Source organism: Pocillopora verrucosa, chromosome 6 (genome assembly GCF_036669915.1).
Source record: "Pocillopora verrucosa isolate sample1 chromosome 6, ASM3666991v2, whole genome shotgun sequence".
NCBI lineage: Eukaryota > Metazoa > Cnidaria > Anthozoa > Scleractinia > Pocilloporidae > Pocillopora > Pocillopora verrucosa.
The window spans coordinates 3,995,410-4,014,694 of NC_089317.1; the positions used below are offsets into that span (position 1 = coordinate 3,995,410).

Here is a 19,285-nt window from a genome sequence, read left to right on the forward strand (position 1 = left end):
AACCAACTCGCGCGGAAAATGAGAATACTAAACGAGGCTTGAAAAAAATTAAGAACGATTGTGATCAAGAGACAGGCAAGGAATATTCCACAATAGTGCAAATAATCGCGAAAGATGATCGCGGAAAAGCACTTGCGTGACGCTCGGTAAGTTGTAAGATGCCATGTTATCACGTATCAGACGAAAAAACAGTACAAATTCTCAGTCTGCATTTTGTACCCGGTCTGCGGTCCGTAGTCTGCATTTTGCACAGAGTACGAAGTCATCCAAGCGCTTGATACGGCTGGACACGGTCCTCAAATAACTCCATATTTCTCTTTGAAATATACTAATTTTTCATTGGAAAATATTCTACCTTCATTTACAATCCTCAAGCGCTTCTAAAAAGTGAAAAAATGCCAACGTTGTCCGTTTCGCTGGCCTTGTACACAGAGTGCGAAGGGATCCAAGCGTGACACTAAGAAAATTTTCACCAGACACTACCGGACACGGTCTTTAAATAACTAGACGTCCGGCAGTCTGATATTTTTCCATATTTCTCTTTGGAAAATACCAGTTTCTATTGGAAGTATTTTGTCTTCATTTAGAATCCTCAAGCGCTTCTAAAAAGTGAAAGGCGTTGCATCAAGGTTGAAAATGGGCCTTTAACTTGTAACTGTAGGATAAAAAGAGGCTCCGAAAACAACAGTGAAATAAACAAATTCTCCCAGAGTACCATTCTTTTTTATTACGATAGATTAAGTATGCATCATTGCAACAAGATTTCTTTTCCAGATTGCAGGAAAATGCGTTTCTGGGAGACTTATCTTTTAAAAAATTTCCCGGGGGAGCATGCCCCCGGACCCCCCTAGAGGTTCGGGCCTTCGGCCCTCAATTTTCTAGGGAACCTGCCTACTTTAAAGGCAGTGCCCTTTTACTTCAAAGTTGTTTAAGTTAGCGTCTTGTTGACTTTGAATGCCTCAGCAATACATGTAGCAACCGGATCACTAATACTATTGTTTCGCAAATACAAATTGGTTAGCGTCTTGTTCACTTTGATTGCCTCAGCAATACATGTAGCACCCGCATCACTAATACGATTCCCAGACAAATACAAATTGGTTAGCGTCTTGTTCACTTTGATTGCCTCAGCAATACATGTAGCACCCGCATCACTAATACGATTCCCAGACAAATACAAATTGGTTAGCGTCTTGTTCACTTTGATTGCCTCAGCAATACATGTAGCACCCGCAGCACTAATACGATTCCCAGACAAATACAAATTGGTTAGCGTCTTGTTCACTTTGATTGCCTCAGCAATACATGTAGCACCCGCAGAACTAATACCATTGTGACACAAATCCAAATTGGTTAGCGTCTTGTTCACTTTGATTGCCTCAGCAATACATGTAGCACCCGCAGAACTAATACCATTGTGACACAAATCCAAATTGGTTAGCGTCTTGTTCACTTTGATTGCCTCAGCAATACATGTAGCTCCCGCATCACTAATACGATTCCAAGACAAATACAAATTGGTTAGCGTCTTGTTCACTTTGATTGCCTCAGCAATACATGTAACACCCGCAGCACTAATACGATTCCCAGACAAATACAAATTGGTTAGCGTCTTGTTCACTTTGATTGCCTCAGCAATACATGTAGCACCCGCAGCACTAATACCATTGTCACTCAAATTCAAATTTGTTAGCGTCTTGTTCACTTTGATTGCCTCAGCAATACATGTAGCACCCGCAGCACTAATACCATTGTCACTCAAATTCAAATTGGTTAGCGTCTTGTTCACTTTGATTGCCTCAGCAATACATGTAGCACCCGCAGCACTAATATCATTCCAAGACAAATCCAAATTGGTTAGCGTCTTGTTCACTTTGATTGCCTCAGCAATACATGTAGCACCCGCATCACTAATAAAATTCTCAGACAAATCCAAATTGGTTAGCGTCCTGTTCACTTTGATTGCCTCAGCAATACATGTAGCACCCGCAGCACTAATATCATTCGCAGACAAATCCAAATTGGTTAGCGTCTTGTTCACTTTGATTGCCTCAGCAATACATGTAGCACCCGCATCACTAATATCATTCGCAGACAAATACAAATTGGTTAGCGTCTTGTTCACTTTGATTGCCTCAGCAATACATGTAGCACCCGCAGCTCTAATAAAATTGTCAGACAAATCCAAATTGGTCAGATTCAAACCAGTTCCAAACGACTTCGATAAATGCGAGTGAAAATCACTTTTTTCTCTTTTGCATTCGTTGATGGCCTCCAATACAATTTTTGCACCACGGCCTTCATTTTTGTTGACTTCATTTGTTAAACTCTTTACAAGAGCCACAACCTGTTCATCGCATTTCATGGCCAAAATTCCACATGAAAACAAAAGTATTTGTTTAAGTTCAACGAAATACCTTGGATTGGAAACTAATTCTTCAGGTTTCATCTCCTTGCTTTGAATCTGAGAACAAATGAAGAATGCTGCAAAGAATTCTTGAAAACTTTTATGTAAGAAGGCATAGTGCAGTGTTTGTCTCAGTTTGCTGCCACCAGGCTGCACTGACAGAAATCCAAATTCAGTCAGGTCTTTTGCATGGTTTCTCAATTCACTTTCATTACAATCCAGCTTATCGTCAAGTAAACCATTCAATGCTACCTTTCCAAGGTGATTCAATTGCGGTTTGTAATGGTTTGTCAGGTCTTCGCTCGTTTCTAGTAGTCCCTTCTTTTTTCTATATCTTCTCAAAACACATTCAACCATATCCAAGTACAGTTGAGCTCTGCTTTCGGGGAATGTGCCCTCAAACTCTTCGCATAAAAGGCAAAGAAGTGCTGTGTTTAGAGGATTGGCCGCTATTTCTCTCAGGTTTTTATCTCGCGACATCCGTTGCAAGAGCTTGGTGGCTAAATCCGTCCTTTCTTTAAAGTACTTGGTGACAAATCCTTTCACATGCTCTTCAGTAAATCCTTCGATCTGAAGCAGCACGTCACAACATTTTCTCACCTCTTTTCCAGCTTCGTGTCTTGCTGTTGCAACTATGTGGCATTTGGGGAGCACTCTTCCTTCAATTAATTCGGAAAACATCCACAATTTACTGGACGGTAACTCATCCAATCCATCCAATATCAATAAAATGCTGGACTGATTTTCACGAATAAAATGAAAGAATTGTTGTTTGACTTCTTCATCGATGTCTCGGGGCAGAAGCTGATCATCAATAGCTTCCCAAACGTCAGAATGGATATCTCGACATTTCAGTAACAATACCACTTTAAATGCTGTTGAGCCGCAGCCCCAAGGTTCTTGCTGTTTTGTGGCCCAGTCGTAGGCGTACTTTTTACAATAGGTGGTTTTTCCCATACCAGGTTCTCCTTCAATCAACACTGTTCTCGGCGCTGAACACTCTTCATACGGGTCTAGTATTGACGACATGTCAACAAATACGTCAGTGATTACTCCTCTCGTTTTCTTTCTTCTGACCACTTTGAGCCTTGTAAAAATATTGCCAAGAAAAAACTGAAACTCTTCACACCATGGAAATGGTGAGAGCCATCCCTCGCGAGTCTTGTACAGCTGGCGAATTCCATTGATAAGCTCAGTTGGATCAAAAATACCTAGCAATAGCAAAATAAGTAAGAAATCTAATGAATGCAGCATTAAAAATTGTGGTGCCTCTCTGGTATTCGGCACTGGATTTAAATAAGTGAATGAGCACGATACCGTTGCCAAAGAAATTACTTGGACGATGCAAAAAGCTTTTAGTGTATGATTCATGCTTACTGATTAAAAGCCATTTAGATTATGAATTCAGGTAAACCTACTCTGTTTGTTCGGCTGACAGTGAAACTCTGTCGTAAAATAAATTACTCGGGAGATAAATATTCATATCATTGGAGCCGTAGTCTGAGAAAGGCTTTTTTCGGGATTTACCGAGACACGCGGTTTCATCAAAAAAGCTGCAGAAAACCGGAACTCGCCTGCGATGAAGTGGGAGGTTTTTCCTACAGTCTTTTCCTTAGGAACCTATTTTACTCAAGACGATCCTCATTCAACTATTTTCCCATGTAGAATTGAATACTCCACAATATGAGCGTAGGAAGGGTTTAGTTATTTTATTCAGAAATATGCGGATTACACCTAATGCTACTAGGAATTCGGCACTGAATTTAAATTAGCGAACGAGTACGACACCACTGCCAAAGAAATTACTTGGACGATGAAAAAGGTATCAATGTATGATTCATGTCAATTTACTGACCAAAAGCTATTTGGCTTGTAAATGCAGTGGAACGTGCTCTGTTAATTTCTAACATCGAGCCGATGTTAATGCCAATGTTTTCGTTAAAACTGTACTTCGTTTTATTTCGTTCTCCACTCTAATCAAAATATAAAGTTTTCCAGGCTAATTACGGGTGAAAGTTTGAACAATTGGAGGGAATGAAAGCTCACCGTAGAGATTACTCCAGAGATTGTCTAAATTGAAAAACTGAATCTCTTTAACATAGGATGATCTCTCCCTCTCTCACATACAGGCCATGTTGACTACGGCGAAATTTGCGGTTCAGTTCGCTGTCCATCTTTACCATTTCGCCTATCATTTTCTCAACAGATCCTTTCGTGGAATAACATTGGAACTTTTAGTCCGAGTGAGAGTCACTTTTCCCTTCCTCTGTTGTTGTTGTTGTTTTTAAATTTTATACAATATTCGAAAAGAACTTATGGCTCGGCTACAGCGGTTTCTGATAGTGAAACTCGGGAGATAAATATTGATATCATTAGAGTCGATAGTCTGAGTAAGATTTTTGTCGGTAAAAAAGACCATTGTAAGAACTAATTAAAAAAAAAAACAAAGAACGCTTTTCCGCCCTCGTTTTCACGTCGTTTAATCATAGAAAAAGGAAAACGCTGGAACAAACCAGAGGTCCGGCTGCAATGCATTGTGAAGTTTCGTTCACAGTTTTTCGCTCGGGAAAATTAAAATAACCACATACGCCTTCTCCTGCCCCTTTTTACTAACACAGCCCTAATTCAGAAATTTTTTCCATGTAAAATAGAATACTCTACAAAAAATTTGAGTGGAGGAAGGATTGCATTAGTCTGTTCAAGAATACGCAGGTAAAATCTAACGAATGAGGAAGTTAGATTCATTATGTCCTTAACAAAAGTAAGACTAAAATAAGGCAATAACCCTTCTCGGCCAAATGTGTATGAGTGCTGTCAGAAAGTTATCCAATCTGAGAGGTAACCTGAGATTCCGTGCCATCCCATTCATCCCACACATTACCTAGTATCTTCATTTAGGTTTAACCTAGTAGCCAAGGCGTGCTCTTACAACAATACATTACCTGAAAAGTGTATTCAAGTTAACGGAACGGAATCCCTATTGATAGTTCAGTTTATCTGTGAGTAGCTATTTCTAGCAACCAACCTTCATCTGTGCTTTTCTCCACTGTGGTCGTCAGGCTACAAAGCGTCTCTTTAACCTCCTTCATTTCAATCTCTATCTTCTCAGTTGTGTCTCTGAGGTCACTTAGCGAATCTGCATTAGTAAGAAAGATAAGCGCAATTTCATAAGCACATTTACATCACAAATTCACATAAACGTGCAGATAAACAATGATACCTATATCAATATCTACTCGATTCTGAACAGATCAAACTCAATAAGACGCTTAGAAATCACAAAAGTGCACTCCAGCAGTTGTACACGAGTACCCACGAACAGACAAAGATACTGCCGATGAAAACACACTGTGGACATTTGGGTTTAATTCTTAATTTTTCACATGAGGTGAGCGACCTCATTTTTCGACCTTATGTGACCTCATGTAATGAATGTACTAGACCTACGGTATTTCTGTGAACATAAGCCTTTGCTTTATCATCTAAACTTAATCCCCTGTCGTTATTGAAGCTGGAAAAGAAATATTTATTTTTTGGTGAATATTTTTGTCCGACATACTTTTCCTATGTCGAAAAGTAGCATCAAAACAAAGACAGTTTTAACAATGACTGATATGAAACAATCTACTGAGCTTCAAGCTTTTAAAAGACCAAAGGATGGTTATAAAGTTACTGTAAAAATTTCCTTGTGTATTTGTGTTGTTCTATCTTGAGACGAACTCAAAGTCCGGCAAAATTTACTTGATAGCGACTATGAAATGTACATGGTGCGCCTACTTGTCGTCACCGTTAACTGGCGTAAATTACTACAATTTGTACGAAGTCTAACATAACACTCTTACCTTGTTTATTTATGATTTTATTAGCTGTTTCGATGATCACGTTAATCATGCTCTACCACGTTCCAGCCAGATTTGAGTTTCAGTTTATTTATCTTCTCTAACTTATTATATCAGTGCGTGACAAGCGTGACAGAGAAATTCAAAGGACAAAAGGAGGGGAAACAAATTTGGGTGACTTGCCGCTGTTTGTTTGATGCATGCTGACATTAGCTCTTAAGAAATTTACCTACAATCTGATTTATTTGTCTCAATCTACTAACATGTCAGGTTCCATAAAGGGTTAAAAAAAAAGAACAACAACAACAACAAAAAACAGAACCATAAACATATGTGCTGGTATTTATCACCTCCCTTTCCATTCCAATAGTTTCACCATCAAAATACAGTCACACATGTAGTACTGGATTAATCAATTTTTTTGGTTTAAAACAATTTGATTTGTTTCTTATTGGCCCAGGAACATATATCAAATCACTTCAAATCACTTTGGCAGATGTCATTAGCCTCTGAATTTTCCATATTTTGGTGGTGTTACATAAACCAAGCTAACTATGGAATACAGGCCAGTTCACCAGGCTCATGGAGTGAATTGTCATTCATCATTACATCACTCAATTTAACCACAAGTTTTTTCTCCCATCACCTTTAGACACTTACTGGTATGTAAACTAAAAATAAGGGTAACTTAATTTCCTCTTTGTCAACTATTACTGATTAAATCATGTTGATTTATAATTCATACAAAAATATGCTAAGGGAACTTAGATCTAAGTCAGACCTATCCTTGTAAAAAGAGAAGATTGAGACAGGAAGCAATACCTGCATTAAAATGAGGCCAATCTTGGAATATGACTGGATCATTCAAAATGTTGGCCACAACAGAAGCTGCCATCACACAGGCAATTTCATTCCATTTCTTACTTGAAGAGTGCGTTTCATCTACAAAGTCTTTGATGCCCTTGACTACCACCCATTCTGTCTTAAAATCATGGGCTGCTGCATACACTCCTAAAAAAAAAAACAAATAAACAGTAATGTCTGTTAACTATATCTTAAGCTTATTTTCTTTGCATCTTTCAAATACATGTAATTGTTCAATCAAAGCTCACAAAGAGTCACACTCTAGCTGCACTCTTGCTGTTGTAAACATGCACATTGCAGAAAGACATTAGTTGGAACAGAAACCTAATTTTTTTCAACCAGTAATCAAAAAAAATTGTACACTGAGACTGTAAAACTATTCTTCAGGCTTCATCTTGTTTCATATAAAGTAACTTTCAATATTTTTCAAAAGACAAAGTTTTGTCAGTTAGAGTTAACCCTTTCACTCCTAAGATCTCTTTAATGATCCTCTTTAACACTTTAACTCCCAAGATCTGATTGTTAATTCTCCCTTCTAGCTGCTACACATTTCCTTGTAAATTGGTTACAAAAAAATTGGATGTTTTATCAAGGTAATTTTATCTTTTATCTGATGAGTTTCAGTATTCTCACTACCTGTTTGCTGGATAACGTATGGATATTATAGGGAGAAGTTACATGTTAATCACTTCTAAGAGTTAAAGGGTTAATGTATGTCATAAAATTCCTATGATGTTAGTTAGGAGAATTTAGTTTTGGATCAACCAATAATCCCCTAATTCACACTTTTTTCTTTTCCCATTACTTGTCTGCTTAATATCATATTGAAACTGTAAGGAGAAATTCTATCTTGGTCACTCATGGGAGTTTCAGGGTTAACAGGGACTGTGATACTATTCCTCAACTCTCAAACTATTGAACAAGATACTTTCTACATTTTTCATGTGACAAATTTAAAATAATTCATGACACCCTAATGGAGCAAATTCAATCTAGTTATCCAGAAGAAGTCTCAGTCACCTTCACCTGTGAAATAATCTTCTCACCCAGCCAAACATCAAATCACTTTAAATACAAGATACACAATTCCTGCAAATTTGGCATGTTATATGGTGTATGCTTGGACCAGCAGAGACAATACCAGAGCAGTGTTTTTCAAAACATTTGCTACATGTGCAAAAGTGCTTGGCTCATCAATTATTTGAATTATTATGATTCTCACCTCCACCTTCTATTTCAACTGCAATTGCTTCAGGATGTTTCCTAATCATATCTCTGTTTGCCTCTGAGATACTCAGAACCACTCCATCACAGTGCACTTTGGCATTATATTCATCAGCATTTTGTAAAGGTGCCTTCCACCCATCAGCCACATGTTTGATCAGGTTACCAATATCTCTGCTGGGGGGAGTTTTGTATACAGCTGTTATCAGCTTTGCTGAAACAACCACATCTCCTAACTTGACCTTTTTGCTATTCAAACCACTGCAGGCACCAACAGAAAAGATAGCCTTGGGTCTCAGTACTGAGATGGCATCTTTTGAAACTGACAAAGAACCCTGAGGAACATCAGGACCTTTGGAGCACCTCATCAATGCAATTTTCATTTTGTTTCCTTGATCATCACCCATGCACCCAAAGTACACAGGGCCAGTACTTTTGTGGTAACTCTTAAAGGGTTCCTTCAGGTAGGCAAAGCAGCTTAGGAACTCACAGTCCTCCACTGTTAATAAAAGAATATCAACAGGAAGTTCAACATTGCTCCAGGCAAAAGAAGTTTTTGGCAGATCACTCATCAATGGAACTGTAACATTAAGCTCTGGTGGGCTTGCATTGCTATTCTGTGCTGATGTAGTTTCCCCTGGCATCTTTACTGTCTCTGAAAAAGAAGAATGTAGTATTTCATTTTTTTTTCCATTCATTTATTAGAAGTTATTAGCAGATCCAAAAGAAAATCAAAAGACAATGAAGAAAAAGAAAAGAAACCGGTAATGAATAATAATTAAGTCAATGCACCCATGACCCTGCATAAAACATTTTAAGCCCACACTAACTGATTTCACAGTAGAAAATTACGCAGGCATACTTGAAGGAAAAAAAAAACACCTCCAAGTGCTCCCCTTTTTTCTCTGAGTTTGCATGGTTGTGACATTCACTGAGTTTTATCATCTTTCACTCAAATAATCAGGCTTTAAATCTATCATCTTCAGTACAGAATTATATCTTGACTATAAATTTTTTTGTAGACTTCATTCATAACATAGAGGAAAAAAACACAAAACTTTACTTACATATACAGTGTATCGATGAATTTCCACACAGAAATTTTGGAGTAATTTCTTTTATTTCATGATCCACTATATCTAACGTTAATCACACAAAAGAGACAAGTTAAAACTCAAAATCAACAAAAGTAAATCACACAAACCTTCCTTCCCTGAATTTTGTTCGTATATCTCAATGGAACTCTCCAGATCATCTTCCCTCCTGGCCTTTTTTACCATTTCATCTTCATATGATTTGTCTGTGACGCAGTCTTCATCCTTCAACCACTCTTTAAAAAGCTCCTGGTAGTCCTTCTCACTATCAGCATCCATACAATCAATTTCAAGATCATTGATAACATCACGATAGTGGGCCCCACCAATACACTGAAAGGTGTCTCTGATGTCATTCCAGTAGGAACTGAAAGTTGGATCATCAACTGAACCACTGGTAACATGGCTGTAAACTCTGTCTCTGAGGATCTTGATGCGAGTGATATCAGCTGCTGGAGAGGTGTCTGTTGCCAGAGGAAGGTCATCCCGGCCAGAGGCAGGGAGAGTCAGACCCCAAATATTCCTCAGAAGAAATACCAGTAGAGAGGTGTCAAAGTCCCTTGAGCAAACTGAAGATTTGAAAGTAGGATACAGTTTGCGCCACTGGGAGGTACTCAGGACTCTCTTCTTTCGAAGTGTTTGCAATTTGGCATGATTTTTGGGATCAGTCAGAACTGTGTGAAGATTTCCTGGTGGATATATCCTGTCAAAGATCTCCCTCAGCACACAAGATCCAACATCAACAAGAAGGCGACAGAGCTGGGCATAATTAGAGGTCTCTTTGGTAGAAGGATGTGATGGGGTGGCAGAAGCCATGAAAACAAGTCCTCTGTAAATAAATGATTGTAATTAATACATGGAAGGCAACATTACAGAGCACACACAAAAATCATTACTCTGTTCTAACTTTGCAACACCAGAATATTACAGCACTCCAAAAATGAGTTCACTATCACACAACAGATCAATAAAATAAGTTTGATGCATCTTCCATTTTAACCCTTTAACCTCTAAGAGCTGTGATTGGCTTCTAATTTCTCCTTACAGTATCAACCTTGAATCAAATGTATGGGTCACAAGAATAAAGGAGATCATCAAAAAGTTAAAAAGTTCCTGATTCTCACATCACACTTTATCTATTTTCTCATATTCAATATATATAGTACAAGATATTCCTTTGACTTGTAGATAGCAGATGCTAATCCAGGCAGGACAATTTTTTATTTACAAAATAATAGGGTTACTGTCAACAAAATCAGGTGCCTTCCAGAAAAATCATCCTAATCGTACTACTATTAAAGATCATGGCTAGTTTAATCAAAGATGAAGTCAAACGGTACACAGAAAACTTTCATGCGCTATATTACATATGTGATTAGATTGCAACAGAAACCTCAGAAAAAATACATCACAGTAAAGCTTATTAAGTAAAGATAATAGCAATAGCAAAACTTTTCACAGTTTTTGTTTTGGTAGGCACATGTAAGCACTTAAACACAACATTGATGGTGTTTACTTTACTGAATTCCCGGCCTCCACATTACCCCAGACCTCAAAACAAACTGGACAGTAATAAATTCAAAATTTAAAAAGTTTCTGAATTTCTCATGTCACACTTTATCTATTTTCTCATATTCAATATACAAAATACTCCTTTGACTTGCAGAATAGCAGGTGCTAATCCAGGCAGGGCAATTTTTTTACTTAAGATTGCTGTTAACAAAATAGGGTGCCTTCCAGGCTAACAAGGTTTCTGAGGCAATTTTCATATTCTTATTAGTTCCTGAGAAAGTCTATTGTGAAGTTGGACAATGGGAAATATTGCGTGTGTCAATGTGGTCATGCTGCTGACCAATGAAACACAACATGAAAGCCCCTGGCAAGCCTCCTGACAAAGAGCTCCTTTAAAACTTGAAAGGTCATTTCATGAATAGGAAATGTAAATTAAACATCATCAAGCAAGCTGGGGCCATGGAAAATGAACAACTTAACTTCAATTTCTTTGGCTTGGGCTCTCTCTACCAACTTTTAGTTGACTGTTTTAGGCTGTTTGATGAAGCCTCCTATTATTCAACATTTTGCAAAATGTGCTAGAGATTCCCAGTGAATATGCAGTGCAAGATGTGATGTAAACAGTATATGCAAATTGAGATCCTGGATGAAAGCCTGCAGAAAACATCAACACTCTGGTGAAGGCCTTTGCATTTATGACACCTTTTGTTCTACAGGACAGGTTTCCCAAAACATTCTTTCAGCCATATCTTGCCTCCTTTCTAAGATTTTTGTTTGGCAAATTAAGCTTTTAAATGGTTAAAACTAGTTTCTCTAACTTAGGAGAAAAAATGAAATTTTGAACATTTTAGCAGATTTTGTTGACAATAAATAAGAAAATATTACATAAAAAAAGATTAAAAGATACACAAGAAAAAAAAAAGGAAAATGAAAGACATTCATTGTAAAAGATACAAAGTTGTTGAGTATCTAAGTGCACTTAAAGATATTGTACAACTGCAAGTTTAATTTGTTCCAATTTTGCAGTGTGTGAATTTAACCATTATCTCATCAGGCTCGATAGAAGAATTTTCAGTCCCTAGAATATTGAGATGAACTTTTTTGTTTCTTTTTAAAGGATTTCTTTGACAAATTTTTCTATTCATTAAGCATCTCATTCCAGATTTTGACACCTAAGGTATTTAATCCTAAAGAGTTGTGATGTTGAAGAGCAAGTATTGGTAGAATTGTTTAATGTTCTCACAAAAATGTTCATGATGTTAGATGGTGCTCTGTTGTTATGAACATCAAGCATTAATTTACTTACAGCTTCCTAATGTAAGAAGGTAATAGGTTGAATTTTTGTGTTTATCAATCAGGGAATAGCATGTTCTTTTCTTTCAGGAAATTAGATTAAACACAATACTCACTTTTGGAGACCAATTTTGTTTACAATATATTTTTTAGATGCATTGCCCCAAGCAGTGAGTCAATAGCTATATTAGGTAAAATTAAGGATTTATAGATATTTACAAGGACAGATGATGAAACAACATACCCCACCTAAGCAATCATTTGTATGGTCTTTCTTAATTTAGTAATAACACAGTCAATGTAGTTTTTCCAAGAAAGATTTTCATCGATTAAACACTTATAAAATGTGACCTCTCACGCGAAAACGTTCCTTACGGTTTGCCGTTTTCAAACGGATAGCCGTTCGTAAGCCGTTCGAACGGGATGGGATGCCGTTCGAACGGCTTGAGCTATCCGTTCAAAAACAATTAGGAGCCGTTCGAACGGCTGGAGCTATCCGTTCCAAATAGATTGGGAGCCGTTCGAACGGCTTGAGCTATCCGTTCAAAAAAAATTGGGAGCCGTTCGAACTGGATGTTCGTGGCGAACGGCTGGCGATATGTTTTGAAACCGTAGCTTACAATTCCTTTGGAAGGGATGTTTCGAGCTGTGATCCTGTCAAAGTTAATAGTCTTCGCACTGCGATTAGTCAAGAGTACATCGGACAGACTAAAGTTAGTTTGGTAAACACTTGAAGGTTCCTAATATAGCGTGTATCCCCTCTGCAAGGAATTAAACTCTGCTTTGTTTAGAGCATGCTTGCCAAACCAACAGTACTATCGCGTGGGAGAATAACAGTAACAACATTCAACACGAACTTTGTAAATATAAACATTGTTTACAAATGCCTTCATGAATAGTCACGCTTCTTTTTCTACTCCTCCATCATCTTTAGTTACCTAACATTCGATTATCGATACACATTTTTTATTCAAGTTCAAGTTTATTCAACTAGTTTACCGAAAATGTTTTGACGTTTGACAGTATGCAAATATCAAGCGCTTTTGACTGAAATCAAAATGGAATCTCCTGTGGGAATACACCGTACCGTCGGCAAGATGTCAATCCACTCATTATCAATGCAAACACAAAGCGTGTGTGTTATTGATATGCTAAGTTGAAAACAATTACTCTCCATTTGTCCAATAAAAACTGTAGAATTTCGATCCGCATGCCTCGCTGATTCGCTTTTATTGTACACACTCACATCAACGCAGCGGACAAAAATAATGGCACCCGCTTCTTTGTTAACTTAAAAAAATTGCTTGCACTCAAGGTAGCAAAAATTACTCGGCACATCGTAAAAATTGTCACTATAAATTGTGCCTGTTAGTTCTGAAGATACATGGTGGGGAAAGCGTCGCCTGTGTTTGGAAACGAGATGTTTACAAAGTCAATTAATGGCGTTACATTACGAATTCTGGAAATGGTTGCATGACAATTATTTTAAAAGAGAACGCAGACTATTACCGGCTTTTGTTTCTCCCCCGCGAAAACGAATTTGCTTTACTCTCAAAAGACTTATTATTTTCAAAACAGGATTAGATTTATTCTAGGTTTTCTATCAGTTTTCAGATCTAAGCAGCGCGTGTCGCGTTTATCTTAATTACTGTCATTTCGTTCGAATGTTTCTGATCGGCCGTTCAACCGTTTACTTTGACCTTATCCGTTGAAAACTTCAGCCGTTCAGCCGGTCGAAATTTTCCTTCAGCCGTTCAGCCGTTCGACTTCAACCGTTCGAAACTTTTCTGAAGCCGTTCAGCCGTTCGACTTCAACCGTTCGAAATTTTCCCTTAGCCGTTCAACCGTTCGACTTAAACCGTTCGAAATTTTCCTTTAGCCGTTCAGCCGTTCGACTTCAACCGTTCGAAATTTTCCTTTAGCCGTTCAGCCGTTCGACTTCAACCGTTCGAAATTTTTCTGAAGCCGTTCAGCCGTTCATGGCATCCGTTTTAAACGGTTTCTCTATCCGTTTGTCATCCGTTCACATACCGTGCGTTCGACCGTTCGAACGGATACCGTAAGGAACGTTTTCGCGTGAGAGGTCACCGTATGGTTTATCAGATTGAATTGAAAGGCACAATAATTTTGTTGAAAAAATATCATCGATAAATAATGCCTCAGTCGAGCTCTCGGAAAACATCTCATTGAATTAGAGAAGGCAAGTCGTTCTCTAGCACTGGAAAATGAACTGTGAGTAAAGGCTTTCGCTTTCAGTTTCCTGTCGCCTTCGAAAATAGCAACTTCCGCCTAGACTGATACGTATTGCGTGTTCCAATCTTCACTAAAGCATTTCCCTGTCCCTTTAATCTAGATCAGAAACGACTGCTGGAAGTAAAACAGCTGGTCTGAGTCCAAAACAGACCCTTACTAAAGTATGAAATTCAAATAAAGTGACCTTTTAGTGCGCATCAATTCATAATTCATGAATCTACTTACCTCGCAGAATGGTGATTTAAACGAAATAATTACACCCGCGGTACGTGAAGAGGCTACGCAATCGTCCTGAAAAGAGAAAAAAAGTAGCTTATGTATCAAGTATATCTTCACCATACGCTTATTTTCAAAGGATTGTGTTAAAATTTTCGTAATCATACGCATTTACGCGAGTGGAATACCGTAAGTCAACAACGGGTTATTGAAGTTAAATTTAAAGTTACGGAGTGAATAACTTTACTATTTTGTCTGTACCTGCTCTTTCTTCGGGTCAACTCTTCTCACGGAAAGCAATGTGAGTTTAAACCGATTTGTTTCCTTGTTTCCTGATCTTCCGTCGAGAGAACGAGGAAAGTCACAAAAGCTAGATATTCTAACAATCTCAGAGAAGGGAGTTGCTCATGACATGCGCAGATAACATTATTTGCAAATGAAATATAACACCTAAAATCGAGTAACACTATCACGCAATGAAACTAACTTTGCAATGCATTTATCGGTCTCAGAAAGAAACATCGTTAAAATAAAATTGCAACGGTATTCTTTAAAGGTTCACATGAACAATAAGCAACCTTTATTTCTCCTAAAGCTGGAGAAGAGTTTTGGTTAAAGTTGCTTCCACACAACAACGCGTGATTCACTTAATACCACCTCTTACTACAGGTCACGCATCTTAACAAGACACGCACGGCAGATTTCAAATAGCATTTTATTGCCAAAACGACTGACGAGTGATGCGTTCGTCGTCTTATGTTTTAAAAATTTTTAAAGGCCAGAATCTGCCCCTTCCCTCCCTCCCTTTAAAAACACGGCCAGAAACTCTTAACTTCGACTCTCGTAGTTGCCACTTAATCCCAATCAAAACCTCCCTCCTTCTGATTACTAATAGTTGGAGTCTGATCACCAAAGCTAAACTTTAAACCAACCCTTTGAGTCTGTTCCTTTGACGTCTCCATCATCGACCCGTCCAAAGACTGGCTAGGCGAGAAGGACTGACCTAGATGGACCTGATCAGAATATTGTACGCAATCAACACATGGACAGAGAGTCGGATTGCCCTGCAGGGATTAAAGAAAGGAACTCTGCGACTGATTTTAAATTACAGGACATAAATACTTCATAAAGCTCTACTAAAGAATTATTGACCTTATTCCTATAACTTGCAATTTATCTGTGCAAGCTCAAATAGTGAAGATAAAATCTGAATTGAACCCTGAGTCAAACACTCAGAAAGACTAGCTTCATGTGGTAAGGTGCCGCTCATTATTTATCGCCTATGGGGGCGCTGGAGGATTTTGGTTGTGTCACGACTTAATTTACCTGCTTCCCCCATAATATACTTATGATTCCTTATTGACAGTCAATTGGCGGTCAGTTTTCTATAGTCCCCCTTAAAACTCTGATAGCGACAACTGATCAGCCTCCGTTCATTGAAAACCATGTAAATCCCATCCCCCATCGCCGATCCCCCTCCCCCCTCAAAACAAAACAAAAAAACAAAAAAAAAAGAAGGAAGATGAATCGCCCCTTCCCCGGTGATAAATAAAGTGTCTTGTCTCTAAAACTCTTCACATAACTAAATTTTGGTAGTTTGGTGCTTATTTATTCCAAATTGAACTCGAATCATGTGATTACCTCTACAAATTCAATTTGGTTAGCGTCTAGTTGACTTTGATTGCCTCAGCAATAGATGTAGCGCCGGCTTCACTCATACCATTGTCAGACAAATCCAAATTGGTTTAGCGTCTCGTTGACTTTGATGGCCTCAGCAATAGATGTAGCACCAGCACCACCAATACCATTGTAATACAAATTCAAATTGGTCAGATTCAAACAAGTTCCAAAAGACTTTGCTAACCGTGAGTGAAAATCACTCAGTGTCTTTTACATTCGTTAATGACCTCTAATACAACTTTTCAACCACTGCCTTCATTTTCCTTCATTTGCTAAACTCTTTACGAGAGCCACGACTTGTTCATCGCATTTCACACTGAGGAAACAGGTCATGAGAATATTCATACTTATCAGGTTTAAGTTATCTCGATCTGTCGACAAATTCTTGTAACTTATTTACAAAGAAATATGTAGCAGCTGGAGGGGAGAATTGACAATCAGATCTTGGGAGTTAAAGGGTTTACAAAAGCAGCAGTTTGCTATAAGAAACAATAGTTTCAGCTTGAGAACATAAATTAAAATTATTTGCGTAAGATCTCACGCTCCATGTGAAAGACTTGACAGCTTTGTCACCGGGGCTTTTAAGAGGGGCGGCTTATAAGTGGCAGTTTTCAGTATTTCTGGAGTAGAGGGACATGTATCAGTTGTTCCTTAGGTTCAAAATTAAGGAATGTATCAAGTTAAATTCACAACTAGCCAGGATCGGAGTAAACTAAAAATTTGATTTTGTACAATTTGAAAACACATTTCCAATTTGAAGGCCCAAATGAATTAGGCCACTACTACAAATAAGCAATTGGTTGGCAAGTACAGAGATGTCTTCAACAAACATGCAGAAGGTGCTGACCGAAGCAGTACAGTACCGCTCGCGACCACACGTTAACTGCGCAGACGAATTTCTGACGCTCAGACGCAGGGTAGTCAGACGCGTATATAGGATTTTTTTTATGCGCACGGTCGAAAAAAATGCACGGCTCATGTGTCTTTGTAATTTAGTGCTACAAGTTTCCTTACTATTACTATGTGAAACAAAGAAGTTTAAGATTTGAAAAAGCGGTGAGTGGAGAACGGAAAATTTACATAATGAAAAAAGCTATCATGCTACACTCACGCGTGTCGCGTCGCTTCGCGAATAACGAGCAGTAGCAGTACATTTGCTTGATTGTTTGATTTTTTGATGAATCAGCTGGGAAAGAGAATCTCTATTACTCATGGCATCAAAGCACGTGTTTCAGTGAGCGAGTAACGAAACAAATACTCCGTAATATGCTTCCCAATTAATTCATGGCAATCAACGCTCCCTAAGATGTTTTCGTCGCGGAATGTGAACAATTTGGTGTTTGCATCGCAGGTGATGAATTCTTCGAAACTTCGAACCTGCCTCGATCACCTTCGATGAGGATCAGAAGGAAAATATACTGTTTAAGATTGTGAATGATATTCTGTCTTATTCATGGCAATAGGCGCCGGCTTCAGTGTTTACGCATCGGAATGTAAACCGTTTCATTTCACATCGCTCGTGATGATTTGTTTGATTGTAGAACGCATTATATTACTACGATGAAAGGTCAAGTTAAAAGACGAAAATTCATCTGAAACCAAAAACGCTTCAACAGACTACTTTTCATTATCATATTGTGTAAGTGTCTGTCAATAATGTCAAGATCTTTCAAAACAGACTCTAAAATCTGACATCAACCCATGTCCACTAATTTCAACCATTTGTCTCTTAAAACACATGTTTCATACCTCTTAGCCGAGCGAATCCAGCCAAGATTCGATAAAATAATAACAAATAAGTAAATCAATTGAGATAAAAAAAACTACCGATTGTGATATCAAGATTAACTATAAGCTCCAATTCCTAAAATACAAGCATCACTAAAACAAACAGGAAGTGCTGACGAAGCACCAAGCTACGAGGGTTAAGACAAGTCCTTCTCGACTAATAACATGAATCAAGTGAAAAGAATGCATATGGTAAACGAATGACTTTACCTTGGCTAGAATCGTCTGCTCAAAAACGTCAAACAAGTCTTTCGAAATAGAGATCAACTGTATCCTACCCGCACCTGAGCCATGTTGGAAACTTTGGTACGAACGCTATTCGGGGTTTTGCCTAAACCTGTTTGAGAGAAGAATAACCGAGGAAGACTAGAGACGAGTTTCCGGGTGGTGCACTTCTCTTTATGGCGGACTATTCAATATTATTTCGCCCCATGTAAGGTAATCCGGATTCCGGAATCCAGGACATTTTTGCTTGTGGAATCCGGAATACTGGGCTCTGGAATCCAGAATCCAGCTTTTGGAATCCAGGATCCCGCTAAAAAGGGGGAATCCAGAATCCGCTTGCTGAAAATCCATTTCAAATCATATTAACGGCTTTCACCCGCATCCATGCAACCACTGTACAGTGCAGTTCACTCACGTGGTCAATCGGTGCTCAAATTTAGAAAGTGTTTATATCACTGAAGCGTTCAAATCCCACAGGATTTGCTTGGAACATCAATATGGCCGCTATTTGATTGTTTTGGAACACCTCTAAATAATGATATGGCCGCTATGACGTCCTGTGAATATTAAATTACTGGTTGTCATAACAACAGTTGGAAGGTGACTTTGTAAAAGATACGTTTTAGTTTTCCTATAAATCTAGGAATTTTTAAATTTCTGTGAAAATAATCTAACTATTAACAACTTGGATGCTTTGCTTTTGCCTACTTTCCCCGCCGGTTTTTTAAGCAAATGGGGCGCACGGCAAGTTTTGGCACCGGAAACTGCGCTACTTTTATCTGGCACCCAGGGTCGAGGTATCGACCTTAATACTTAATACTCTTTTCATTTTCGACTCTTCCGAACTTTCTGGCATTTCTAATTCGCGATTGACCAAAATCAAAAATAAA

General features: G+C 38.3%; 2 protein-coding genes across 6 annotated transcripts in view; both read right to left on the reverse strand.

Annotated features, from left to right (window-relative positions):
* Positions 1-19,285, reverse strand: part of LOC131779387 (NLR family CARD domain-containing protein 3) — a 172,209-nt gene that overhangs the window by 77,668 nt on the left and 75,256 nt on the right. The window lies entirely within an intron of this gene.
* Positions 708-19,285, reverse strand: part of LOC131779991 (NLR family CARD domain-containing protein 3-like) — a 74,248-nt gene continuing 55,670 nt past the window's right edge. Inside the window, exons 1-8 of one of the 4 annotated variants that reach the window (XM_066168018.1) lie at positions 16,344-16,622; positions 15,635-15,715; positions 14,712-14,777; positions 9,539-10,257; positions 8,333-8,989; positions 7,069-7,257; positions 5,433-5,543; positions 708-3,618 (exon numbers count right to left, since the gene is read on the reverse strand). In XM_066168018.1, coding sequence (XP_066024115.1) covers positions 929-3,618; positions 5,433-5,543; positions 7,069-7,257; positions 8,333-8,989; positions 9,539-10,244 — 4,353 coding nt within the window. In that variant the 5' untranslated portion in view covers positions 10,245-10,257; positions 14,712-14,777; positions 15,635-15,715; positions 16,344-16,622 and the 3' untranslated portion in view covers positions 708-928. Of the gene's footprint in view, positions 3,619-5,432; positions 5,544-7,068; positions 7,258-8,332; positions 8,990-9,538; positions 10,258-14,711; positions 14,778-14,963; positions 15,102-15,634; positions 15,716-16,343; positions 16,623-19,285 lie in introns of those variants that run through there. The other 3 variants (XM_066168019.1, XM_066168017.1, XM_066168020.1) reach the window with 3 other exon arrangements.